The sequence below is a fragment of the Falco rusticolus genome, chromosome 4, assembly GCF_015220075.1.
Source record: "Falco rusticolus isolate bFalRus1 chromosome 4, bFalRus1.pri, whole genome shotgun sequence".
Lineage (NCBI taxonomy): Eukaryota > Metazoa > Chordata > Aves > Falconiformes > Falconidae > Falco > Falco rusticolus.
In genome coordinates, this window is record NC_051190.1 from 1,602,973 (window position 1) to 1,629,995 (window position 27,023).

At 36.1% G+C, this 27,023-nt stretch overlaps 2 protein-coding genes and 1 long non-coding RNA gene across 3 annotated transcripts in view; 2 read left to right on the forward strand and 1 right to left on the reverse strand.

Annotated features, from left to right (window-relative positions):
* Positions 1 to 27,023, forward strand: part of LOC119146106 (centromere protein P) — a 151,497-nt gene that overhangs the window by 8,712 nt on the left and 115,762 nt on the right. The window contains exon 6 of the mRNA XM_037383239.1: positions 8,330 to 8,426. Within this exon, the coding sequence (XP_037239136.1) occupies positions 8,330 to 8,426 (97 nt within the window). The remainder of the gene's footprint in view (positions 1 to 8,329; positions 8,427 to 27,023) is intronic.
* OGN (osteoglycin) lies at positions 11,054 to 23,765 on the reverse strand. Its single transcript, XM_037383238.1, has 7 exons — positions 23,165 to 23,765; positions 22,283 to 22,535; positions 17,854 to 17,938; positions 15,739 to 15,897; positions 14,936 to 15,138; positions 14,280 to 14,375; positions 11,054 to 13,770 (listed from the first exon to the last, which is right to left on the reverse strand). Exons 2-7 carry the CDS (start codon positions 22,448 to 22,450, stop codon positions 13,600 to 13,602), a joined length of 882 nt encoding a protein of 293 aa, XP_037239135.1. The 5' UTR covers positions 22,451 to 22,535; positions 23,165 to 23,765; the 3' UTR covers positions 11,054 to 13,599.
* Positions 15,801 to 17,838, forward strand: LOC119146108. Its single transcript, XR_005103642.1, has 3 exons — positions 15,801 to 15,887; positions 16,874 to 16,916; positions 17,686 to 17,838. It is a non-coding gene; the product is annotated as an uncharacterized LOC119146108 (long non-coding RNA).

A 27,023-nucleotide genomic window follows, 5' to 3' on the forward strand; every position in this document is an offset into this window, starting at 1 on the left:
CAGAACCGCTCTTCAATACTTGCCTGTTTCTTAATGCTCTGCTCACCATTCCGTTTCTGTTCTTTGCATCAAGATTTTTTTTCACTGATATTTTAAAAACAATAGAATTTGTAAACAAAGACCTGGAATAGTGTATTTGTGCAGTGGCTTAAGAAAACATATATACTGGAACTTAAGCATGTAAGTGAACGCTACTTTTTGATTATTTTCTGGAGGATAAGAGTTTCTTGTGGTAATGATCAAAGTATTTGTCTGCAGTATTCCACTGTGAAATCTGCTAGCAAACTATTCTGAGAACAAATCATTATTAATTATTATTGGGTAGTTGGTTTAATCTTAGTCCTGTTCTTTAAGTGATTTCTTTTGTTTTATATTATTTTTTTAGATTTGGGGAGGGAGAGGGAATGCAAGTAGATGGGTGAAAAGAAAGGTCTATTGAGTTACCTCAGGCTTTGTTATTCTACACTAAAAGCCAAATTTTTTGTTTAGATACTTTGTAATTTCCATACAAATCTACTAAAGCTAGTAGTATAACTGAGAATAGTAGGTAACTGCTCTCAAGAAGCAGGATTTAGAAAAGGAAATTACCCTGTTTTCTTAATTATCATGTTCTTGACAGCAGAAGTGTCTTGGAACTTAATAGTCATACTGGAAAGGAATGTGTTGAAATAGCGGTAGGCTGTATTTCATCATGGCTTGAGCACTGCTATATTTTCCCTCTCTTTTCACTGCCCTGGTCCTTTTCCACATTACGCCAGTATTCTTAAGTAAACATGTTTTCGTGAATGATAGAAGATGAATTAAGGCTTTGCTGTCAGTAAAGCAAGCAGTTCTTTTTTCCTTAGCCTCTCTCTGCGTGTACCATCTGTTCTCTATGTGTCAGTGTATATACTCTTGAATCCACATGGCAAAAAGAATCAGCGCAGTCATTTGGATGAAAAAGTAATTGGGTTGGGGGGATAGGTTGGAAACCCTACCTTGCCACCCCCCCGCTGCACCCCCCCCGCCTTTCAAATTTCATTTTTTTCTGTTTGACTTGTCCTGCAACGTCACAGTGCTTGTTGCTGACCTAATGCAAGTAAGTGTGTGGCCAGAGTGGGGCTGCTGTTGACCATGTTTATTTTGACAGCAGCCACTGTTAGATTGATTTAATCCGGTTATGTGACTTCCATTTGTGGCTTTTTTTCTCAGTTACTATATTAATCTATTTCTTGTTTCTTTAAAACTTAATCCCCTTTTTTCATGTCTAGTTTCAGACTTTTCCCAACTAGCCCTTTATTCTTCAGTCCACTGGCTGTTCTTAGAGTCTTGATTCCTACCTCTTCCTGTCCTTTCGCTTCATTCTTGACCAGCTAAATCCAGTCTCCCTTTGTATTGTTTGGTTTTCTTCATCCTCCCTACTGGTTTCTATTTCCTTCTTTTACCTCCTTGGCCCAGTCTTGCCATATTCATTTTCTAGCTCTGTTCAGTTTTCTTTACTGGCCTGGCTTTTTTTCCTCCTCAGCTTTCTAATTTTTTTGGCTTCAGTTTTCGTAATGCATGACAGAAAAGGGTCTTTAAGAGCACCAGAGTTAAAAACTTGGCATTCAGTTGTAATTCCCAATCCCATTCTGCTTTGGGAGAAAACGGGGGAATGCTAGAACACTTGAGCAACGTGTTTTTAAAAGAAACAAAATTCAGCAGTCTATTTTCAACCAGGTACTGCTACAATATATAATACCTATTTTTAGAAAATGTACCATTCCTTAGATATGTTGTGACGATAAAATAGGTATGCAAATGGAATCCCAATATTTAGTCTTCTGTTTTGGGATTTTACTTGAGTGCCCTCTGCATCAGTTATCACTTATGTTATACTTTATTATTTTTGAGGACTACAATAATCTTAAGAAAAGTATTGTCAGGATTTTTTTTTCTTTTTTTTACTTTGCTTGGTATCTGATCAGTTGTTGGGTCAGTTAACTATTGCATGGATTACTTGGTCAAATAGGAGGTTTTAGACAGTTTGAAAACTGCTCCTATTTTTTACTAACTAGTTAAAATTTACAAGTCAGGGTGAAGGATTTAGAGAAAGCCTGCATTATATTAAACACTGCTTAAACGAGGTATCTTGGAAATGAGGGGAAGCATGAATTCTTCCCACAGCTGTTAAGAGTCATTGTTTGGGTTTATATGCTAATACAAGAAGTCTTACATACTGCAGTGAGTTAAAGTAGATTTCCTCCCTTAAAATAACTAAAGAAGTTTATTAAAGGAGCCTTAAATACTTCTACAACAATTAAGTATCTTACAGATTTTTGTGGTTTGTTGGTTTTTTTGTAAGAGTGAAAGGGTGTTTGGATGAAGGGCGTGTGATTTTAACCTGATACAGAGTTACTCTCTGCCTGAGTGTGCTTTTTGCTGGTTTTGGATGACTTCTCTGTAGCATGGATGTTGGCTTTGGAGATGAGTGTTTTCTGCTCGTAGTGGATGTTTTTTCTTTTAAAATCTGGTGACACTTTGTAATGTTAAATTCTTTCAAATAATAATAATAAAAAAAGAGGCTTACATTTTAGTGTGCACTTTCTTAGTACTTTGTTATTTTATACCAAGTTTTCTTGGTATTTTAGTGTTTGTTGTAGTTGGCTGCAGCATTAGGAATTAGCTAACTTAAACAATAATTCCTAATTAGCCTATGCGTATTTTAAGAGCTATGAAACCGTTAACTGAAATGGTGCTTTTATGCAGTCTTTCTCCCTTGCCAATACAAAAAAGCATGTATATTACATATATCTGTGCATGTCAACACAGATTTTTCCCCTTTTTACACACTGAATCCAGTTTCCTATTTTAAATTTAGCCAATGCTGTATCTGTACAAGAGAAGTATCTACTCAGATATAATCGGTACACTAACTTTTGCATTTGAAACTGGTTCTTTGAACTTGTTAGCCAAAACTATCTCTTTCTGCTTGGCAATCTAGCCTTGAAATTTTTCATCTGCTATATCACTTGAAGGTGAATCTGAGAAGAAAAGAAGAAGTAAAAAAACCCGAAAGACATAATGCTAAAACAAGGCCACGTGGTTTGTGATAGTATTTTTGAATTGCATAAAAGTGGATACACATCAAAATTGCCAGTTTTTTTCAAAGGAGTTTTAAGTATGTAGTTTTGTAACAAAGTTTTGTGTTGGTCCTCTTACATGTTATGTAGATTTAAAAATCACATTGCAGTATGTGTACAATCATGTTCACTAGACAGTAAGATGTGGGCAGTCATTACTGTCTTGATTTTTGCTATAGTATGTGTAGATTTTTATATGTACAATTTTGAGTTGTGTGAAAAAAAGCTTTCCAGAACATGGAGCTAATCAGCTGTTGTAAATCAGTATGGGTCTGCGTCCTTCCAGGGACTCGATTTTGCCTGTGCTGCCAGTGTTTTTTTCATCTTGGCCTGATTTTGTTGGCAGCTGTGACTACTGTGGTAACTTCCTTTAATGACGCTGTTCTTTCCAGGCTAGGATAAAACTTGTTTGGCTTTTCTTTTACATTTCAATATCTGAATGAACTTAATGTATTTTTTCCAGTTTGGTTTTGTAATGTGTTAGGGGTTGCTGTTCCTGTATATTAAATAGAACTGGATCTGAGGCACAGTTCTCCCTTGAGTGGCTGAAGTGACTTGGTGTAATACCACTGTTGCAACTGTTCTGTTAAATGGCCTTAACTTTCTGTTCTCAACTGTTGTGAAAATCCAAAAAGAATAGCGAATCTCAAACAGAAAGGATGTTAAAAGTCAAATTTATGTGTAGAATTTGGATCTTTTGTACCTTTCTGAAATACTTGACTTACATTTGGGAGTATCTTCCTTGGTCAGGTTTTGCAAACTTGTAAAATCCTGTATTAGTAATTGAAATAATTATTTATTTTCAAAGCAGTGCTTGCCAGGTATGTTTTGATAATGGCTAATAGTCTGTTTCATTTGACTGTGGCTTCATATCAACAATTATATGAAACTGTTGATCCTTATAAATCATGTTGCTTCAGGTATTCTGACGCTTAGCTGTTGTGGAATTTTGCATTCTTGCCACATTTCTTCAGTAAAAACTGCACACCCTTTACGAGTGTTTTTCCTCCCTCCTACTGACAACACTGGATGGATGGTTGGCTGTTTGGGAGTTTTGTTCATCTTATATTGTCTCTTTTCCTTTCTCTTTCCTGATCCTTATGTTACAAGAAATGTGAAAAATAAATATTTTTTCTGTTGTGTTTTTCTAAAAAGAAACCCTTCCAAGACAAATCCTTCCCTGTTAAACCAGCTCCCACCTGTTTCTCTAATCTGTCTTTAGTACAATTATCCCTTGTAACTGCTGTCTGTTTCCTCTTTTGATTAGAGCGGAGAAGCATTAGGTATGCTCTTAAAGGTTGCTGTCACTGGGTTGCTAACAATAAAGAGGGTACGGTCTGTTCAGTTCCTGATTTCTGCAAACTCTCTACTTCTGTAATGGCACCTATTTTAAGTTAATAGATCTCTTAATTCAAATGGTTCTAATCCTAATTTTTCTAAGGCAGGTTTTTGCCTGTTACTGATTTCCAGTACCTTGATTTCCTTTCTTGGTGTCCTGGTTTCAGCTGGGACAGAGTTAATTTTCTTCTTAGTAGCTGGTGCAGTGCTGTATTTTGGATTTGGTGTGAGAACAATGTGGGTAACAGGCTGATGGTTTTGGTTGTTGTTAGGCAATGTTTATACAAAGTCAAGGACTTTTCAGTTTCTTGGGCCCTGCCAGCCAGAGGACTGGAGGGGCAGGGGAAATTGGGAGGCGACACAGCAGACCCGAACTAGCCGAAGGAGTATTCCATACCATTGAACATCATGCTGAGTATATAAGCTGGGAGAAGAAGGAGGAAGGGAGGGACAACCCTTATGCGTGATGGAGCCCAGCTTTCCTGGAGATGGCTGAACACCTGCCTGCCGGGGGGAAATAGTGAATTAATTCCTTGTTCTGCTTTTCTTCTGTGTGTGTGGCTTTTGCTTTAACAATTAAACTGTCTTTATCTCAATCCATGAGTTTTCTCACTTTTACTATTCTCTCCTCCATCCTGCTGTGGGGGGAGTGAGCAAGTGGCTGGGGTTGCCATGACAGTTGGAAACATGAACAGTGGGATTGAGCCCACCATCAGCAACTTTGCCAATGCCACCCAGTTGTGTGGTGGGGTCAATGTGCTGGAGGGAAGGGGTTCCACCTAGAGGGACCTTGACAGGCTTGAAAGGTGGGCCTGTGTGAATCTCATGAAGTTCAGTCAGGCCAAGTGCAAGTTCCTGCATGTGGGTCAGGGCAATCTCCAAGCACAAATACAGGCTGGTCAGAGAATGGATTGAGAGCAGCCCCTCAGAGAAAGACTTGGGGGGGTTGATTGAGGAGAAGCTCACCCTGGCCTGGCACTGTGCCCCGGCACCCAGAGAGCCAACCCAATCCTGGGCTGCACCAAGAGCAGAGTGGCCAGAGGGTGGGGGAGGGGGTCCTCCCCCTCTACTCCGCTCGCCAGACCCCCCCTGCAGCACTGTACTCGGCTCTGGGGCTCCCAGTGTAAGAAGGACATGGACCTGTTGGAGCCAATCCAGAGGAGGACCACGAAGGTGCTCAGAGGGCTGGGGCAGCTCTGCTGTGCAGACGGGCTGAGGGAGTCGGGGTTGCTCAGCCTGGAGAAGAGAAGGCTCCAGGGAGACCTTGTAGCAGCCTGGCAGTACCTCAGGGGGCTACAGGAAAGGCGGGGGGAAGATGTTTTGCAAGGGCATGTAGCGACAGGATGAGGGGGAATGGCTTTAAACTGAAAGGGGGTAATTTAGATTAGACACGAGGAAGACCTTTCCCGTGAGGGCGGCGAGGCGCTGGAACACATTGCCCAGGGCAGCTGTGGGTGCCCCGACCCTGGCAGGGCTCAGGGCCAGGCTGGATGGGGCTGGGAGCGACCTGGGCTGGGGGGAGGTGGCCCTGCCTGTGGCGGGGGGGCTGGGACTGGGTGATCTTTAAGGTCCCTTCCAGCCCAACGCGGTCTATGATTCCATTATTCATTCTTCTGTTGTTTCCTGCCTTCCTGGGCTGTCTCAGAGTGAATGTAATGGTGTACTTATACTAAAAATGTTGTGCTTGTATACATCACAGTTAATATAGAAACTAATACAGTATTGCTAGGAGGACAAAATAGTAAATGTATAAAGAAAGTAAGTAATTTGTGTCAGTTACTGAAGTAGAAAAGCATATAACTTATTTTTGCTAGCAAACAACTTTTGTAAACCAAATTTAATGGTGTAAGGCAATGTACCAGCTCCAGTGCTTGATGCATTGCAACTTCTGTTGCATGTAAAATCATTACTTCCATGTAGACTGATGAAAAATAGCAGTGATACCTCTCAGTCCCAGTTAGCGCAACATGTTATTCTTCAGTGTCAGTCTGTTGTTTTGCTATCCTATTCAATAGGACTAATTGTGTCATGAGCAGCTTTTATTTTCAAAACTGTATGTATTTTTCCCCATCTGCAAGAATGGATAGTTGATCAGCCATGTAGCTTTCCATGATTCTGTACTTTATGCAGTGTTTGGAACTTCTTTGGAAATTACTCCAGCAGTAATTTAATTTATTTTTTGTTTCTTTGGGACTGGGAACTTCTATTTGTTTCTTTAGATGCCGTAAATATTTAATTTTGAAATTATATTGAAGCTTAAATGATTTAACTTTTGTGTGTATGAAACAAGTACAGGTAGGAAATAAACATCCTTATGTTCAAAGTGCAAAATCTGTATTTCTTCTATGCGTGTGGTTCTGTTTTTAACTTTACTTGAGCAGCGCAGTTCTGGAGTTATAATCTCTTAGGTTTAGCTGGCACCATGTATTGTTGCCTCTGTTAACTATTGTCAGGGGAAATGGAAAAAACTTATTTTACTAAGCATGGAATCATTGTCCATAAACATTTTCACTGATGCTGTTCAATTACTCTGAAACTGACAAAGCTAAAACTATAGGAACTTCTTTTATTTCTCTTATGTTTTGCTTCTTGTATTAAAAATTCCTCAAAAATGCCAAAAAAGTAAAATGACTACTGCTGACCTTTCTGTTTTCAGAGGCAATATGGATCAAAACCTAGTATTTGCAATAACATTGCATTTGAGTTATTTCCTTGCCAGAATAGCACTGATGTGTTTGTCATGTGATACAGCTGTAAGCTCTACTGAACCCAAACCCATACTGGCTAAGCGCAAATCAGCAAAGGTGCATCTGCACTGTTAGCAGGACATAAAATTCCAAGACAATTTATTAGTGCAAATGTAGGATCATTTGTATGAATGAAGCCATAACATATTCACATGCAGCTGAACAGCTAAATCATGAGGGAGCCCAAAACTGTAGAAATACTGAGGGGTGTTCTGCAAGAATCGGCTCAACTCTCCAGTCTTACTTATTTCTGCTTGTGATGGGCTTGGCACTAAGATCTCTGCACTCCACTTCTCAGGTACAGATTTATTGGCACCGCTCTCCACTGTCCTGGCCCACTCCATAATTAACAGGAATATCACTAGCTTCCTTAATAGCAGATGAATCAAGTTTTAAATGTATAACAAGTTTTGCTTTAGATTTCATCTATGATCTAACGAACAGGCTGCCTTGCTTACTGAAGTTTCAAGGCTAAATTTGAAATGCTGAATGTGATGCAGGCAGAGGCAGATAACAAAATCATGTAAAGATTTTGTTAACTAGGATAAAATACTCTCAGGAATATTCAAAGCTTAGTGACTCAATTTGGTAAATCTTACCAGTTTTGTAGATTAAAGTTTTACTATGCAACATCTTGGAATTTGTTTAGAAAACAAGAGTATTAGACAAATGGTCATAAAGTCAAACTAAGATTTCTACAGGTGACTACTTTGTGAAGTTACCACATTTACATTTAAGGGTAACTTTATTGCTGCTGTCTCGTGATGCAGCTGTAAGCTCTACTGAACCCAAACCCATACTGACTAAGTGCAAATCAGTAAAGGTGCATCTGCACTGTTAGCAGAACATCAGATTCCAAGACAATTTAATTTTCCAAAACAAGGATCATTTGTATAATTAGTTGAAAGTACTGGTTTGTAAATGAATTGGTCAATATTTTTTTTTCTATACATCTATGTTACAATTAATCTATACTACAGGGTTTTTTTCTTCCTATTTGGGGGTGAGGGTGGTGATTTCTGGCTTCAAATTCAAACAACACTGATCACAAATTCTTCAAGGAAAAAGTGCACGTTTTAGGCTATAGAATTGTTACATCTGACTAGTGCTGTTTGGGTTAAAAAATACATTTTTCTGTTGTAGAGCTGAAGAATGTGGCAATCTCTTAACATTTTTCAGAAGCTTTTCATCTTATGCTGAGTGGTATGAACATCGTAGATGCACCTTCCGACATTTCAAGGTAGTGTCTGTCAAGCCTTTATGTATCGATACTGTGTTTAGTTCTTTAAGTAGTTTGTGAAGACAGAGCAATGGAGGTGGAATTAGCGCTCTTTAGCAGAGTATGGGAATCATAATTTTGTATGTTGTGGAGAAGAGAATATTAGTTAAAGATTTTTGTGCTGTGTTCAAGTGGTAATGCCTTTGTCTTGTTTTTTACTATGCTATTTCTGTGTTACTTGTACGTGGGGGCCAATAAGAATATCTGTGCCTTTCTGTGGGGGTATAAGAGTTTTTCATTGGTATTATGTCTAATTCTGGACAAAAAACAGGCAAAAGAAGAAGTTAAAAGAAAATTAAATTTGTAGTCTTTGGGATTTAAATGTTAGTTCTGAAGGACTGAATCTGTCTCCAAAAATGTGGTAACATGCGTTTGGATGACAGCACTTTCAGTTCTGTTTCACTTGATTAGGAAATAAATTGTTCTGCACTTTTAGCTAGAACATAGTATTTGAACTTGGTTTTAAATTACTATTATTTGGTTTGTTTGCTTTGTCTTTGTACTGATTTAAAGATAAAGAGCTAATCCTTGGAGTAAAAATACTGCAGTCTTATGGACAGAACATCTTATACGAAGCTTAATATTAGAGGAGGATGTTTAGCTGCTTAATTGTGTGTGAATTTTAGTTCAGTTTTATTAAGCTCAAGCATTTACTGTCATTAAACTCAGCACTATCGTTACTTTGCAGCTGTAGCATGAAGTGGGTACTGGTTCATTTCCCATTTTTTGAATCTTTTAGGCCTTTCAAATTTCTGTGCTAAATTAATCAATTTCTATTATCAAATTAACCAGATTAAAGAAAAAAATACTAATTTCTCATAATATTAAAAAAAAAAATCCTATCCTCAGCTGAGTAATAAACTGATGTTGTCTAATCCTACTGGTTGTTGTTTAAGGACTTTTCTTTACTTCCTCCATAGAGAAGGCAGAGCACCAAGTGCTTTATAGCTTTGTGATATTGGGTTTTTTGATTGTTTTTTTTCCCAGCTTCACTTGGTGCTTTCTGATCCTTAGATAAGCCTTATGATAGAAGCCACTGTGGTTTCTGGGACAGTGATTCAATGAACTGTTGTAACTATTACCATTTTAAAATTCAGTACAAAAATGAAAAAAATAGACAGGAGATAGGTCTGGAGATTAATTTGAAATTGTCTTAAGCAGTTTTAAAAAGTGTTTGTGCAGACATTGAGTGTGAACAATGAAGGGATACATTCATTGCTAGAAGATGTGTGAAGATAAATTAACCGAAGATATATTACAAGTTAGTCAATATTGCACATATTCTTTCTAAAGGTGGTTTTTTTTTCATGGACAAAGATGCTATTGAGAAAGGCAAACCAATCTGGGAGAGTATTTATCAAGTATGATTGTCTGGGCTTATGATGAGTTTTTAGGCCACCTTATTTCTGCTAGCATTCGTAATGATTTCATTTAGAAATGGAAGGCTTTCTGAGGTAAGAGTATTAACAGAGGTTCAAAGATCAAATCTAACAGTTCAAATAACCAGATTGCTAACGAGAATGTGTATTTGTAACTTAAGATTCCATAGTAATGTGTGTGAAAGTGACTAGAATAATGCTTTTAACATGTGCAGCAAAACAACTGAAGAGTCTTACCCTGTAAGAGTCTGTAATCTTTCTGTATTTTTTTTCCTACCTGCTTGCTGGACTTCAAGTATGTAGGCAGGGAACTGTGCACGGTATTTGAGAGAAGACTACTTGGGGTGGAGTTTTGGATTTATAGCTTTTCTATTTTGTTACTTAAAAGAAAATTACCCAGGCTGTTAAGCGCTTCTAATGGTTTTCTCACACTGTAGTGTGAAAACAGGAAAAGTAGATTATTTTTTCTTTTTTGTTAGTTTTGGTACTTGAGAAGAAGAGAACAATGTGGAAATGATTGAGTACTTCAAATAATAATGAACATCTGAGATGAATGACAATTTTGAGTTTTAAGCATGGTTGGACAGCACTGTATTTCTAAAAAGCTGACTGTCAACATATAGCAGTTTTGTAGAGAGAGTTTTCCCAGTTAGCAAGAGCAGTGGTGGATTGGATAACTCAGATTATGCAAAAAAGCAATTGAAAATATTCATTGAATTGACTGTAAGCAGGCTTTCCTAGAAAGCAGGGGCAGATTTAGGTTGGTGTGAGCAGAGCTATGTTCAGGTGTAAGCATTTTGTGCTCTACATTGTATACTCCCTGATATTGTGGTTTAGTGGTTGTGTTTTTTTACTGAAATGTTAGTATACAACTTGTGGGCTTCACACACTCTCAAGGACTGAGCACACCATTATTGTCCTCTGCTGCTGCTCCTCCTCCTCTGTTCTACTAAAAAAATCTGCAAAGTGGTACTTTAAATAGATTTTGAAGAGGTGAGTGAAGTGTCTCAAGTCTTTTGTATGACATTACTTGTATGGCAGGTCTTGCTGTATTGCCACAATAAATATTATGTCTGCAAAATGAATTTACATCTGCAAATAACTTTCTGATCTGGATGTTCTCTTAGTTTGCGATGAGGCTGAACAGCTGAGCCATGTTTGACATTGCTGGAAAGCAGATTGTTGAATCTGGTTTTGATAAACACAAAAAAAAATTTCAAGTTTTATTGGAAATACAGAACAGAAATGAGTGACAGAAAAAAAACCCAGAATGGTGTACATTCAGCTTGTTATTAGTACTGTTCACACAAACAGAAGGCAAAAAATCCCACATACTGGAGCCCTTAATGTTTTGATGAGTTAACTTGCTATGAATGGGGAAAGTAAATTAAAACCTATCAGATAATTTGTTGCCTTCATGAGGCATTCAGAGGGTACCAGTTGTCTACTTCGGTTTGCTCATCAAAATATTAAGAGCATTAATTAGTGTTACTGTTGATACTTTTTCAAAAATATATACAACATTTTAATGTAAAATTAGTAATGTAGTAGTGGTTAGGTCTTAGAATGTTTACATGTGTGTATATATTACATAAATGTGCATATATTTGTGTATACACATACAATTGCTTTCATAGGAAGAGTTTTGGTGATATTTACTGATCCTATTAATACTAGAAGGAGCTGTATTTAGTCATAACACTTTGTGATGAGAATAAGATCAGAGACCACTGCTTATGTAACATTACTACACATCTAGCTGTGTTTTCTCCATCTTAGGCATTTATCAAAAGAGGAATGGGAGACTTGGTGATTTTTATATTTTCCTGGTATAAATTTGGCTTGAAGTGGGAATGTACTTCTAAATGCTTTGGGCTTTTTTTTTTTTACCATTTGGTAAAAATCTGGAAACATCAAAATTTTATGACTGACATGGGAAAATAAAAACCAAGAATTATTCTCACTGTCAGACTTGGTTCTGTTCTCAGTTGTATGAAAAAAATGGAATTTCTTACTTTTTATAGCAAATAACTTAAAATATCAGGTATTGCTATGTCTGTCTTGGGTAATGGAGTCAGGACAAAAATATTTTTGTCCTGCATTTTATAATTGCATGTTCTTTCCAGAAAGATGAGCCCACAGTTGATGCTTGACAGTTACTTAAAAAGTGACTGAAACTCACTTAGGTCTCAACACACTGTGGCAGAGCATCAGTATGTTCAGAATGAAGTGTGCCCTTAATTCCCCATAGCACAAGCACTAACAAATCAAGGCTTAGCTAAATAAGATAAAACTAATACAAAATATCTTGTAAAATCAGTATTCTAGATGTAGTGATACATTATCATGCATTTGATGCTTAATTATTTCTACAAATTAGGAACCTATACTAGTTTCAAAATTAGTACAAAGTTGACCTGGTAGTAGTAACTAGCACACCTTTGGCATTCATTTATCTGAAGAGTTTACACCTGTGGTAGGTATTTGAGGGGAGAAACTGAAACTGAATGTCAGAAATGTGTAGGTAGGTAACTAAAAACATCATGCCTTGTATTAGTTATGTGTAGTTTTAGGTGAACTGACTGTTGAGGCCTGCACACATTGATTTGTGGTTTTAATATGCTGCGTGGTTTAAGGCAGTTGAGTGAAATGATGCTTGAAGTTAATGCTATTTTTAGGTTAATAATAGAATTAACTTTTTAATTTAAAGATCTGATTTGATTTTTCCCTAATGAGCGGAAGTGTTGTTGTACAAGAGTAGTTCTGTTTCTTTGCACTGATACCGAGCTGAAATCTTAATTATTTATGGGTAAACACATTAATTCAGCTTTGCTGTTAATTGTCATATTTCGTTGTCAAGAAAAAGCACTGGAATGAAGCTTGATCTACATCATCTGTTAATAATGAAGATACTTGGAGTCATACTATGCTGTACTTTCACCATTGTATTAAAAATCAGAAGCTGGTCTTGCAAAAATGACTGTTTTGAGTACAGCTGAGCAAAAATTATATATTTCAATTAAAAATACCTTTGTGTAATAATAAAATGCATCTGTAATATATATATACACACACACTCTTAAATTATTTTGAAAGCTAGAAGGATATTTAACACTTTAGAAAAGTTCCACTTGCTATGTTACTTGGTACACTGAGCCTAAATAGGAATTACTCTCATTTTCCACAGACCAAGTTTTTAAGGAAGCTTTAATGAAGTTTAGCTTTGAGAAGTTCTGTTTCTAAACATAACTTTCTTTTGTGTGCAACTTCATTCAATATAATTTTGAAGGTCAGCTGAAGAAGTTTGTTTTCAGATTAAAAAAGTGAAATTGGAATTAAGATTTGTTTTTCCTCTGTAGCTTGCTCAATGTTTCATGCTAATCTGAAAGTAAAATGTAGTGATTGTTCTGAGTACTGGTAAAAAATACGAACAAGCAGTTACTTGTGTGATTATACCTGTGCATAAAGAATATGTGGTGAAACAGTTGAGAGGATATGTGTGTGCATATATGTATTTTTACACTTTCATTAACAGAAAAGATTCTGAAAGCATGGGTGACATTGTAACTACTAAAGAAAGTGAACATTTTGAAGTAGTTATTTTGGAGGAGAACCACATTTCAACACAGAAAAGATTCTGGGTATACAGGGAAATGGCATTAGTAAGGGAGAGGATATAAATGTGTAAACAGGAAAAAGAATGATCTTTTGTTACCATGTTTAAGTTCTAGCATGTATAATTACATAAGTAGTAGCTAGTAGTATGTTCCTACAGGCAGTGTTCTCAAGCAGGAAAAAGCATTCACATGCTTTGCCAAGAGGATCGGATTGCCTTCCATCCTTATCTCATCCATACTTGTGCGGATGTAACGTGTGTTATTAGATTTGCAGAATGTGTCATCAGTGATTGTAGTAATATTGTTGTACTGCAAAACAAAACAATTTTTTATAAATAACCACACACACACATCTATGCACACCCCCATAAATCTTGAAGAATTTTCAAATTTTAATTGTGTTCCTCTTACCCTCCCATTTTATTGCCATTGGAATATATCTGTGTGTACTTTAGATACGTAAGAATCAAGTCTTTTCAAACCAATCAATGAGCTGATAAAACAATTTGAGGTTGTTGTTGTTTGAAATGTATTGTAGATAAAAGATTATAGATAAAAAAATTATTTTACCATTCTTTATCCTTGGTGTAAAGAAACTGTTGAGAAATTCTTGCATGGTAATTACCTAACAAACAACTTCTGAACTTCTGTATGGTTGTGGCCATACAGATTAGAAGTAAGTTGTTGTATTTGGAGGAGCATTAGACAACTGTAGCACAACTGCAGTGTGAACTGTTTCAAAAGACTGAATTTGGTTTGAAGTATGTAACTAATGAGGCTTCTTGTAATAGCATGTTAAGGGAATACTTCAAAAATACCTGAAGGTGAAGAATACGCAGACTTTCTGGTAAGTTAAGGGGAACAGATTCCAGTGCGTTATGTCCTAAGTAGAGATAAGCCAAATTTGTCAGCCTCTAATAGAAAGAAAAAGAGATTATTAATGCTAATACTACTTGAGGTTAAATAACTTGTGCCTGTTACAAAACATCGGTACTTTTTCTAATCACATGGAAAGCCTGTAAAGTGATCTAAAATGAAACATTCTTTTGCTATGAATTTTGATTTCTATTGTATCAAGAAACCCATAGAACAAGCTTTCTGTGTTTTGGGAATGTCAGTGTCAGCTTATCGGTTATAAAACTTGAGACCACTATAAAGCTATATACTTGGGTTTTAGTGTTTATGTGGTCCTCAGAACTGTATTTGAGCCATCAGTTTTTAAACTGAGTTTTTCTTTATGTGTAAGAGAGAAAGGAAATAGGTAAGATATTTGTATATGAACGACATGAGAGAGTGAGTGTGCAAAGTAGTTACTCGAAAGTGCTTTGAAAACAAGACAAAAACTGGAAAGCTTCTTCATTGTAGTTTGTTTCTTATTTACAAAAATACAGAAAAATTCATTTGGTGGTATACTAGATAGTCTGGTTACTAAATTTATTTACTTTGGTTACCTAAACTATTGTATTTAACTTACCTTGAAAGCATTTGCTTTGATTCCTCTGCTCTTGATTCTGTTTTGGTTTGCATTAAATGTTGTTAGTTTGGGAGGTAGAACAGGAAGTTTTAGAAGTCTATTTTCAGCAAGAGACAATTCTTCCAATAACAGAAGCTTTGAAAAGGCGCCATCTTCTATTTCTTCTATCCTGTTTCCACTGAAATCAATTCGTCTCAAGGTAGCTTTACACAAAAGAAATGAAAATTTGAATATTGAATGTATAATTACATGGCAGGTGAAATGTGTGTGGTTGTATATGTTAGATGTTACGCTGTTGACTGCACCATCCAAATTGAGATCTACAAATGTAAATGGTATTAAAACATGACTAATAATCCACATCTGCATTTCCTCATGGTCTTAAATTAGAAAAATACTCTGGACCCTTCCTTTTTTCTTAAAGACAGCATGATTCCAGATATTCATAGAGTTTGTCATCTTGTAGGGTGAGATAGCTGGGAGAGAGATGTCTGTGGAGCTTTTGAAGGAAAAATAATACTTGGTCATTGAAGACTGGCTGGGATGCAGAGTCAAATTTTATTTTTAGCAATCTGCTCTTTCTCTGATTGTGTGGGAATATTAAGATGCATGCATGGGCCAAAATGGGTTTCCATATTGCCTTCATGTTTCCTGTACTAATGTAAGCTTTAAGTGATACACATACTGAAATCTAGCAAAGTATAAAATATTTCTCATTTTGGTAATCTCTGCATACTACTAAGGGACAACAACTTCAAATGTAATATCAAGTAACCAGAAATTTAAATTTGAACATTACTTACTAATATCAGCAAAATCTGAGACTGCTATCCTTTTTATTTTGTTAAATCGTGCATAAAGATAGGCTGTTTCCTTTGGCAGTGGGGGTACAGCTTCGATGTCTATTTCCTCGCAGTACACTGATCCGCTTAAACACACACAGAGCAGACAAGTAGGTAAATCTGAAAGCAAATTATTTTGAGTAGACAGTTAAAAGTTATTCAACTAACTTAAGCTTTGAATATTCAAAATAGAATTTTCTCTAGTATCTTTTAAGATTTCCCATCAGATTTTCTTAAAAAATTCTATTCACTTCAAGTTCTGAAAAAATGTAATATTCTGAAGTTTTTTGAGTTTTGTATTCATTTTATCATGCCTAATTTCCCTATGTATTGCTCTGTTCTTATCTGAGCAGGTCTTGAAAATGATCTGAATACAATTTCATTGTTTAGTTGGCTTAGAGTATTGTGACTATGACAACTACAACTCTGACCATGTTAAATGTCATCTTATGAGCCATTCTTTTGAAATGCAAAATCCATGCAGGAGAAACATCTGGCAGTGCACATGTTTGATACTGTAATTGCATTGGAGCATTTCTGGCAGGGTTGCATATCATCTGTGTTACTCCTAGCTGCTATTTTGTCTAATCTAATAAAGAAAATTTTTTATAAAAACTCCATCAATTACGATTATATAATTACTTTAGGCAATCTGTTCCAGTTTTTTACTGAGGGTTTTTTTCTCTCTCATTTTAAATAGCGAAAGAAACTCTGTATCTTCTTTTAATGTAGTTTAAGCCCCTCATGGCTTGTCCTGTTACTCATAGACATTAGTAAAGTATTAGTCATTTCTGCTTTGCTTTAATCTTGTGTGACAGAAACACTGAAATACATATAATGAACGTGGCTTTGAATCAAGTTTAGTCACTGCTGCTATCTGATCTGCTGTGTTTTCTGTGTTGTGAGATTTTTGGGTGGCTTCCAGACTGGTCTGTCTGTAGTGTGGAGGGTGTTGTCATACTGTTAGGTGGGTTGTTACCACTACGAAGCAAAATAGGATCTTCTGCATCCAGTGAAGAGTTACAGAAGCAGCCAGTCAATACCGGGAAGCTGACCCAGTATGTGTAGTAGAGTAATTATTTTTTTTTTCTTACAGAAGTACTGCAGAGATGGGAATTGAGTGTTTGAGCTTTAGCTTTGTGAGTATAACCATTTGTTAGACTTCAGAGTTCTGCCACATTTGCCTTTTTTGATTTAGTGTCTTGTTTGTCATATGCTAGAGGGTAGGAAATGGAAAATTACTGTGAAAACTATGTTGTCACTATTTAAAAGGCAACATTTTTTATGCTTGTCTGCGACTAAAAGCTCTGGTGTTCTTACGGATTTGTTCCGCTTTTGATGAGGGCTTGTTGACAGATCCGATTTGGCAAAAACTAACCTTGATTCAAACTTTGGTAGAGATTGACACTCCAGTGGTCCTGCTGAATCATCAGTTATCTCTGGAACTTTGTCACAGACACACTCAGAATGTGTGTGTCTTTCTTTCAGTGCCCTGTTTGGCAGACAAAAACTTTGTTCCCATCATGTTTAGAAATCATTGTGGCTTGTTAGGAGAAGCCTGTATGACGTACCTCAGATCCTGTAGGAAACCTGGGCTAGTGAGAGTGAGGAATGTTCCTGATGTATTTTAACTATTGACCTGCATGATCATCGGATGTAAACTGTGAGAATAGCCAGTTATTCGAAGAAATCAATTTAGATAATTTAAGCACACCATATTTCATCATGACTTGGTTAAAATGTAGACCTTCTTGGGGTGTGTGTTTTATTTTTCTTGGTTGTCTTGTCTGACATTTTTAACTTGGGTACATCTCTACAGCAGATATGACTGGGTAAGTCTGTAGTGATTCTGATAAGCTGTGCTCTGTGTATTTGGATTCTGCCTGATGTTGCTTTAAATTTTTTCAGCCTGCTCCATCAGAAGTTAGAAGACTTTCCACAGGAGATATGAAAGATATTAAGAAGTGAAAAGATTAATTCTATATCCCTTGTCATCCTTTGTATCTTAAATTTTCATATTAAAATAAGTTCTTTTGGAGAGTTTAAATGTTACAGTGTTCATATCAATTAACTTACTTGTATCCTTTGTTGGTGGTACATTGCGTTCGCTGTCATCCCCTTGCAGGCTTAGGGCAGTGTCAAGAGAAACATTTGTTCCATCCTTTGTGTGAGAGCAAATTTTATTTTAAAAAACAAACAGCAAACAAAAAACCACAGGGTATTGCAAGGATCTGAAATAGCATGTCTCTTAAAAATGATTTCTATGACATTTAATTTTTAAAATACTTTTAGATGTGGGATGAGTAATTTGACATATTATCCCTTTTGTACATAAGCTATTACCTTAAAGGCAAAAAGGGAAGGTGGTGCTGCTAGTGTTCTTTAGAAAAGTAAAGTTCTTTATGAGAGAGCAGCAGACATAAAAATAGAAAATATAGACTATGTGGTGGGGAAGGAGTATGGGAGTGATGGGTGTCCACAAAAACCTGGAGTTCTGAAAACAGAAGATTTTGCGCATCATGCAAAATTTGATAGGGTTCTTGTGGATATAGGTTGTATTTTTTTGTTTTACTGAAATAAGCTCTGTAAAATAACATTTCCTTGCATTTAAAGTTGAGATAGGCATTACATCTTTTCAGTTGCAGGACAACTTAGTTTGTAAACATATTCCTTTCAGGTATTGGATGAAATTTAGCAATTCATTTCCATTATTTAAGTATATTAAGTATTTAAGTCTGGTTTAGGAGGTGGGCTGCTAACAGGAAGGACCTTTTGTGATGTAGAAAGTTGTAGTCAGGTTTTCATTGAATACTGTTGGAATTTCAGATAATTACACACTATTTCTAGCATTATACATCCAGTGAGTTATACTGTGATCTGTATGCCTTCAAATTAAGGAGGGGGGTTAGGTTGACTGTGGCAGTTGTTCTTGGCTAGCATAATTAATTGTCTTTTTTTGATGGGGAATATCTGTAGGATAGAGTGAGACCTTATGTTTTTTGGTCTGTGTGGCTATTGAAAACACACGGAGAAAAGTACAGTGTCGGGTGTGGAAAATACTTTTTCTTTAAATGTGCCTAAGGATCAGGCCTTGGCAGGAGTTCAGTCCTCTATTGAAGAGAGCTTCTTATACACTCTGAGTGCTCACAAGAGAAATGGTGGTTTTTTTAATTATTTTTTTTTAATTCCCCTTCAGATATGTATCACACAGATAGGTCATCTACAAGAGCAGTGTGAATATAACACTATTGATACTGACTTTGTTTTATTTAATATTTAGTTGCTTATACTTTTCTGTGGGAATTTTTGTATTCTGCAAAATAAACCCCTCAAATTTTACCAAGCTGAGAAACAAATATCTTGGCCAGCCTCTGTCATTTTGACCCCTTTTTAGCCTGTGGATCATCCATTCCTTGGCTTTTCCCTGCATCTGTCTGTCTAGACTATGGCTCTTTTTTCTGTCTCATTTGGGATAGGTTGGTTTGCTTTAGTAAGACTTTCACACCCAAGTTAGAACGCTGGCAATGGTTTAGCAGTTGTAGCATGAAACTTCTGTGTAGGGTAAGGACTTTTTGCAGTGTTGGGTGGAGGGAAGCTGTGGGGGTGGTGAGCTAGACTAAAACAAGCAGCAAATCTTACAGAAGGTTTCTGCAAAAAATATTTAGCTTGCATAGATAATACTGATTAGGCATGTGAAGACATGGTTCTTGACTAAGGTATCCATGCCAGTAGACTTCTGTGTACATAGACTTAGAACAACTGCACTTTTGTTGTTGTAGCTTGTTTGGCTCATAAGGGAAATGCTTAATTTGCTTGTATGAAAACATGTTCGCTGACATAGAAACCTACACCTGGTACAGATATGCTAGTACAGTAGTCCACTTGGGTGTGATCTATGGAAGGGTATGCATGTGAGTTCCTTGCAGAATACAATGTACAACTAGTTTCTGGAAGCAGGAAATGTCAGCAAAACATAAACCTGATTATTTGCAGAATACTCATGAATCCACAAAATTAAACACAGACACCCCCCACACACCCCTGCAAAAAAAAAGTATGAATGACCAGTGTATAGGAAGTATTTCCTGGTCAGCTATAAAAATTCCTAGCCATGGAATATCAGTGCAGAAGATTGATTGGATTATAACCACAGAAAGTTCATTACTTGCACATGTAGATAATACACTGAAGGAATATTAGCCTACTTACTTAAATTCCACCTGCCTGTTGCACTTTGCTCCACAGACATGAATTACCCATACAAAACCACATTAACATTACACATCTGAATACTTTAACAGTCTTAAAACTTCTGCAAAACAATTGGCTTATCTTTATAACACACAAAGGTCTATAAAGTTGATAGTTCATATTCAATGGAATTAATTAATCCAGGTGTGAGAGGGTGTCTAATTGGATGGTTCTACTCTGTTGAGAAAATTAAGATTTCATGGTTTTAATCTTCTAATATTTTATTCAAGACAGGTGGCTGTGGTTTCAAATAAGAATCATCATAATAAATTTTGCTTGGCTGACCTTTTCCTTAGTGGTAGACTAAAATTCACTTCATTTTTTTTTTTTTATCGCTAACAAAACCAGATTTCTTCTGATGTTTTATTTAAAAATCTTTTTTTCTGACTGTTCAGGCATACAGCGAGGAGTTAAATCTATCATGCAATGTTGATTTCTGACTGGGCATGTTTGAGGAAATTGTTGACGTGTAATTACAGTTAACACTTAAAATATTATGGGAGCTAGAATTTGTGCAATAAATGAATGGATTTGCTTGTGTGTCCCATGATTTAACTGGGAACGCTGGATATATTTGTTGCACATAAGGAACTGATTTATACTTTTGCAATGAAAACATGTAATTGGAGAACTGACCTGATGGAAATAATGACCAACTGCATTCCTGGAATTATCTTAAGCAGAACTGTTGGCCTTCAGAAGACCTCTAGTTTATACCACTGACAGTAGGGACTTTGATTAGTCTCTGGCACATCTATTGGCACCATTTCCTTGTAGGTATGCTCCTTATTGTTCTCTTTACTGAAACAGTAACGTATTCTTATTAGAACAATTTTAGTAATGAGTGTCATCTGATGCTATGCCTAACTAGTTAAAGTTAACATTTTTAGTATTTTTTTTAAAACTTAGTTGTGAATGGATAGCCACCATTAGTTAAGAGTCCTTTAAATGATTTATTTTTCATAGGTTTATGAAAACATGTTACTTCATCAGTGGCAGATGTCAGATTTTAAAATACCTTAGTCTTTTTTTATCTATTTGTATTACTATATATTAATATAAATATGTAGCTGCTGTTCTTAGTCTTACAGTGAAAAGCTATAATTTAATTGGAATTAGAAAAATATTAAGGTGTACAGAAGTGATTTTTCTATATGCTGCTGCAATATTTTTATAGTAAGTATTATTATACTTATTATATAATAAGTATTTTTACTTATACAAATTGTCTTTTGCTGTTGTCTTTTTTTCTTGTTTAGCAGACTACGTTATTGTAACGTGCACAGTGAATATTAATGAAAACTTCCTTTAATTTATTAATACTTGGTTGTTACCACTTTGGTTAATTTGGTATTTTCCTTGGCAACTAGACTTGGGGCAATCTTTGTTAGTTTTTCTTCCTAATCAATGTTGTATCTTGTTCTCTTGACATGTATCTCTTAGGTCCTGTGAGAGGCAGTCTGAACAGAGGTATGAGGTTTTTAACTGTCTCGGTCTGCTGAGGCTGCTGCACTTCATTTAGCTCTCTGCTGGTTTTGTGTGTTCTGCTGAAGGGATCAGGCATTTATGTGGAGCAGGCAGCAGCGGAGTTCAGCATTGACCGTTTGGGGGTGCTGTGAGTGCCATGAGGTATAAACTTTATTGCTGCTTTTAAGGCTTTCAAAGTGTTAATAATGTAGGTGACCACTGCAGGACTGGATGTTCCATAGTAGTTCATGACTGCTAAACTTGAGTTGCAAAACCCCCAAACACCCACCCCTGAAAAACCAAGGCAAAAAACTTGATAGTTTGGTAAGTCAAAAGAGAAACTGTGGTTTAGGCTGGCAGATTATATCCAATAAAAAGTACCGTTTCATGTATTACTTTGATACACGAAAAGAATTCCTAAATAAAATCACCATCCTTGTTTTTAATCAAACATACTGTGTTAATACAATGTTACTCAAACTGTTGAGCTAGTATACTAGTATATCCCATTCTTGAAACGCTTACAGCAGTAGGCACTAACTACAGCAGAGTTAAAAATGATGCTTTAGTCTTGTTTGTGAAAGCCTGTCTTTTGTGGGTTTCTCAAACTGTAGCAAGGGTAGTATTTTTGTGGTTTTAATTTGAGTGGCTTTTCCTATGTCTGAAACCACTGTATGTTTTTCTATTATTATAAGACTTCCATAAAATTTGCGTACATGCATGTAACACCTTATTCATATAATGCTTAGCAATTAAAAATATTAAACTGATAATATAAATAAAATACCTTTCTTATATCCTTGGATTGCATTTCATAATCTTGTTGGATCAGGCTTCCCATGGTAACATCTGTATCATACTCATAAAAGTGGAGTGATTCTTGCTGTATAGGTGGTGCTGAATTTACCAAAGGTGCAAACACAAACAAAAAAAAAATAGTCTGCAAAGCCTTCATTCTTGCACGGAACAATGTATCTGGCTTTCACTGAGCTGGTGAAGATCTGCTCGTGCGTTGACTATGGAGAATGCTTTCTTTGTGACGGAATGAAAATGCAATCTGTCAAAACAATATTTAAAGCCTAGAGGACTAGTTGGCAGGGGTTTCTAACGCATAAGGAACATGGAACAACTTTTAACTCTTGATATCCTTTAATTAGACTCTACCATTATAAAAACTGTTCTTAACTTGAAAAGAAACTGGGAAATAATAAACAACATTTTCCAACTAATAAGGAAAAGATTATCTTAATTGCATTGCTTGTTTCCCAGTGTGTTGTTTTTCTTAATAGGAGGATTTTGTAAAGCATTTTATGAAATATTTTTCATGTGTGTAGCTGAACTAATTAAAATGAGAGAGGTTCAGATACATTTTTCTTGGCTGTCAAAATAATGATTGTCAAGCCTAAATGCTCTACAATAATAATAATCTTCCATTATCTTTACATTTGCAAATAAACAAGAGAAGATAACACCCCCTGAATATTTTACAGGTTGTACACTTTTCAGGCAGGGAGAGGAGGCTGTAAATATAATCTCTAAAAGATTTTAAATACATATGCAATACTACTTAAAATAAGTCTTTATGCAGCATTTTTCCCCCTGTTTACTGTAATCAAGTGTTTTATTTGAGCTTTAGGTTAATATACTTTTAGGAAAAAAGTCCACCTACCGTTTTAGCAGATTCAAAGTTCTTCTGTGGCTGTCATAAAACCAGATATCCTGGTCTACAGGTTAACCTGAAGTGGGTTGATAAAAGAGTAAAGTTATGAAATTGTTGAAGTGAATACTCTCTCTAAGTTTGACAGTCTTAAATGTGCTTTCCATGGGGTAAAAATTCTTTGCCAGCATTCTTTCCCGAGGGTAAGAGGTAATATCCTGGAGCAGGGGGGTTGTACTTTGCATAATGTTTGTAAATGTTAAGTGTGTCTAGCTCATCCTACTTTTGATATTACTTGTTAAAATGGTAGCTGCCTGCTTTGCGGTGATTTATTCTTTATAATTGCTCAGGCTTTTCCTGTAAATTGAATATTAATTGTGCAAGCTAGAGATCTGTTACAAGGCATGTGTCATCCATTTTGTTTAATGGTTTAGCTAAGAGACAAAGCAGCTGCTTTCTGAGGCAGAGGTAGAGCCAAAATGTGCATATACTGTATTAGTCACATTTTATGAATAATAAAACGTTTCATTACAAGTTGTATACGTTAAGTTTCACTTAAGTATGAAATGGAAACTTTTCAGTCTGTAGAGTTCTGGAAACAAAAAATACTTTAGTATTGTGTGCGGTGCTGAGATTTTTGAGACAATTCATGTCTAAATGCTTCATTGAATGACTTGTTAGAGAATTTATTGAAAAATTTGTTTCACAATAAATACTTGTTATGAGTAAAGTTCTGTGTCAGTTCTATAGATAACTTAATTCTACACCTGGACAGTGTTTACTTTCATCTGAACTACAAGCAGCAGTTTTGTGGATTTCTAATGCATTTCTTCCTCCCCCATCCTTTTCCTTATTATGTATTTTTGGCAGTCACTACAAATGGGAGCCAGATGACCAACTTGAAAGTTTACAAAGTAGCTTTTTTGAGTCTTTAAAAAGAATGTAGCAATTAAATCTATTGGGAATATATTCAGATTCACATTTCCCTTTCATTTTCATTCTTTTTTTTTTTTTTTTTCTAGGTAGCACTGTCTGCTAGAGTAATGTTGGGGATAAACAGTGGGACCTATTTGGTTAAGTTTTCTTGTAAGTGCTGCTTTGTGTAGAAACCAGATGTCTGTAGTAAATCTGCAAATTGGAGAGTGGCTACAAGTACCCTTTGCTCTCTAAACTTTTTTCCAGTTAATAACCAGTTACCACTTTCTGAACTCATTAGGATTTTATAAAAATGCTTTTAGTTTAGCTCATATGCAAATTAAATGGTGTCATAATTTGGACTTGGAGCTTGCTCTAAGATAATGATTTTGCTGAATGTAACTGAAATGTAAAGGGAATAGGCTCAGTAAACAGTGGAAACTGGACTTAGTCACATTGGTTGCTATTCTGCTGGAACAATAGGAACAACAAAAGTTTGGAAGTAGCTAGGTTGTTAATGGTGTTTTCTGTTGCAGTATGCAGGAACTGTCAGCCAGAAGTCCTGTGTGTGATAGGGTGCATTTGCTGAGGAAGGGACAAAAGAAGTTGTGGTGTCAATACCACCCCTCATAGTTTCATGCGTGTTTTGGAAGTAATGACAGTGGATCTGCTTTGTACTTGCCTCTTTGCAGCTGCCACCCTCCTGCTAAACATCCAGGTTAAGATTTCATCTGGCTCTGAGGCATCCAAGTTTTTCCAATGCTTGAATGTAATCAAAGGATAGATGTTCTAAGGGAAAAGTATGAAGTATCAAAGCTGAAAGCATGGTATAAAATACTTAGTGTTTGTTATTTTAGGAGAATTTATTTTGTTAGTACAGAAATCCTAGATTTCACAGTTATGTATGTGGAAGTATCTTGGGAATAGCTTAGTTTTTTCCTTATAAATGAGGAAATTTCCCCTTTTTAAAAATAAGGGAAAATCACTAGATAAAGCCATGAAAATTTAGGAAGTCTTAATGCAAAAAAGATGTTACTTGCTTTGATCTGCAAGAGTAGAAGAGGCTCTGTAAAGTTAGATGACTTTAATAACAGCTTCTGCAGAAAACATTGTCAAAAGTCTGTGTTCATCGGGGTCACAAGATTTCAGCGGTATGCTTACCACAAAAACATCATATAATGTGTGTACTCGCTGTTGTTATCCAAGCAGTTATAAGAAACTCATGAGCACTTACTTACTTAACATATCTTCAAATGTATTTGTAATTACTTCGGCATGATGTCATCAAGATTTACCTTACAGTGTAGTTTTACTGTCACTTGAAACTGTTAGTGCCAAATGAAGTAGTACTCCTGTCCTGTATTTCATCTGCTTGTCATCCCTTGTGCCAGGAAGAAGAAAAGTATCACCAAATAATTTCAGATAAAAATTGTTCTTATCTGAACATGGATCAGATGCTCATATCAGCACAAGGAAGGGGATGGTACGAGAGGCTGCAAACAAGGAAGGGATAGTATTGCTTCTTTCAGCCACAGTGCTGCTTTATTCTTGTTCAAAAAGACTTGAAATAATACCTATCCAAATCATCTGAGAGGTAAAGTGTGGTTCGCATGCATCGGCGGTAGGGATGCTAACAGGAAATACTCACCCTGGCAAGCAGGGAGTGCTTTCTAGGCATTGTTAGTGTTTAGAAGTTTGATACATAAGTATCTGTTGCTTGGACTCTAGTTACAAGGAGCTGCTTACTTGGAAGGTCGTTTCTTTTCTGAAGACCTAGACAAGCTCTGTTATTAACTAATTGAGCTCCAGTTTTTGAAGAGGGCCTTGATAATGTGGTTTGTGGTTTCTGCTTTGTCAGATGTGCCTTTTTTTTTACCCATGGTACTCATTTTCACTGATATTCCCCCACCAAATGCTTTCACCTGAAATGTTAGGCATTTAAAATGGTTAATTTATTAATGTGCTGAAAGGGAAATCCGGCTTAATTTTGAATGGTAGCAATTTCCCTCAGTTTTGTAAAGTTATGAAATGTAGCTGAAAGTGTGAATGAAGTATAAGAATTTTACTTCTAGTAGAAGGAATCCAAATCAGTCTAACAAGGCACACTTACTCTTTGGATTCTTTCAGAAAAACTTAACTTTGGGGGAAAAGGATTGCATACAGAGTAGCTGTAAAATTTCTTCCCCAATGTTGCCTTCTATCAGGTTAGGCGGTGAAGAATAAAAGGCTTTTAGGAGAGAAGTTGGATGGGTATGGATGGCAGAGATAGGGGAAGTGTGGGAGAGCAAGATCAAAATTAAGGTAACTATCCAAACCATATGTGTTGCTGACTAAATCTCTAGCATCTGGGAAGGAATTTAGTATTTAATACTGTTTATATGTCAAGAGCAGATTAAGCAAAAAGTCAAGCTGGAAATATCCTAGGGGAACTGAGGAAAGATTGTGTTTTGCAGGCAGACGAGTAGGTTCTGTGAGTTATTTGAACTGGCTGATGTCCAGCTCCATCTATTTATCTTGTACTTGATATGGCCTCATATTTGCTGCCCTGCTCAGAGTTTAGTATGTCTAGTTTGTTTCTGTTCTCACCTTTTTACTAATGCTTCAAAATGCAGATCAAAAAAGAAACCAAAATTATCCTTAAGAACTAATTATGCTAAAGAACTATAATAAGAACAGTTGTACACTGCAAAAGCTGCCATGAGCAGTTCTTATCCATTGTTTGTTGTCAGAGAAAATGACACCAATTTAAATGGCAGGGCAATTCTCTTTATTTTCTGTGGGTTTCAGTGAAACCAGTTCTTATAGTTGCTAGCATGTTAATTACCTTCTTACTGTGTCAGTGTTTAAGACTTTTTACTTAATGCTTAGTATCTTAGTACAAAAATGAGAGTGGTTGTCTGTACTTTTAGCATTGCTTTTGAAATGCTTTAATGTGTTTTTACAATGGAACTTGGGG

Coding starts and splice junctions, on each gene's coding strand:
- OGN (XM_037383238.1), bottom strand. CDS start 22,450: ATGAAGGCTTTGCAGACTATTTTTTTTTTGTTTGTGTTTGCACCTTTG. Junction 17,939..22,282: donor AATCCAAGGATATAAGAAAG/GTATTTTATTTA, acceptor TCTCACACAAAG/GATGGAACAAATGTTTCTCT. Junction 14,376..14,935: donor TCAAAGCAAATGCTTTCAAG/GTAAGTTAAATA, acceptor TCTTTCTATTAG/AGGCTGACAAATTTGGCTTA.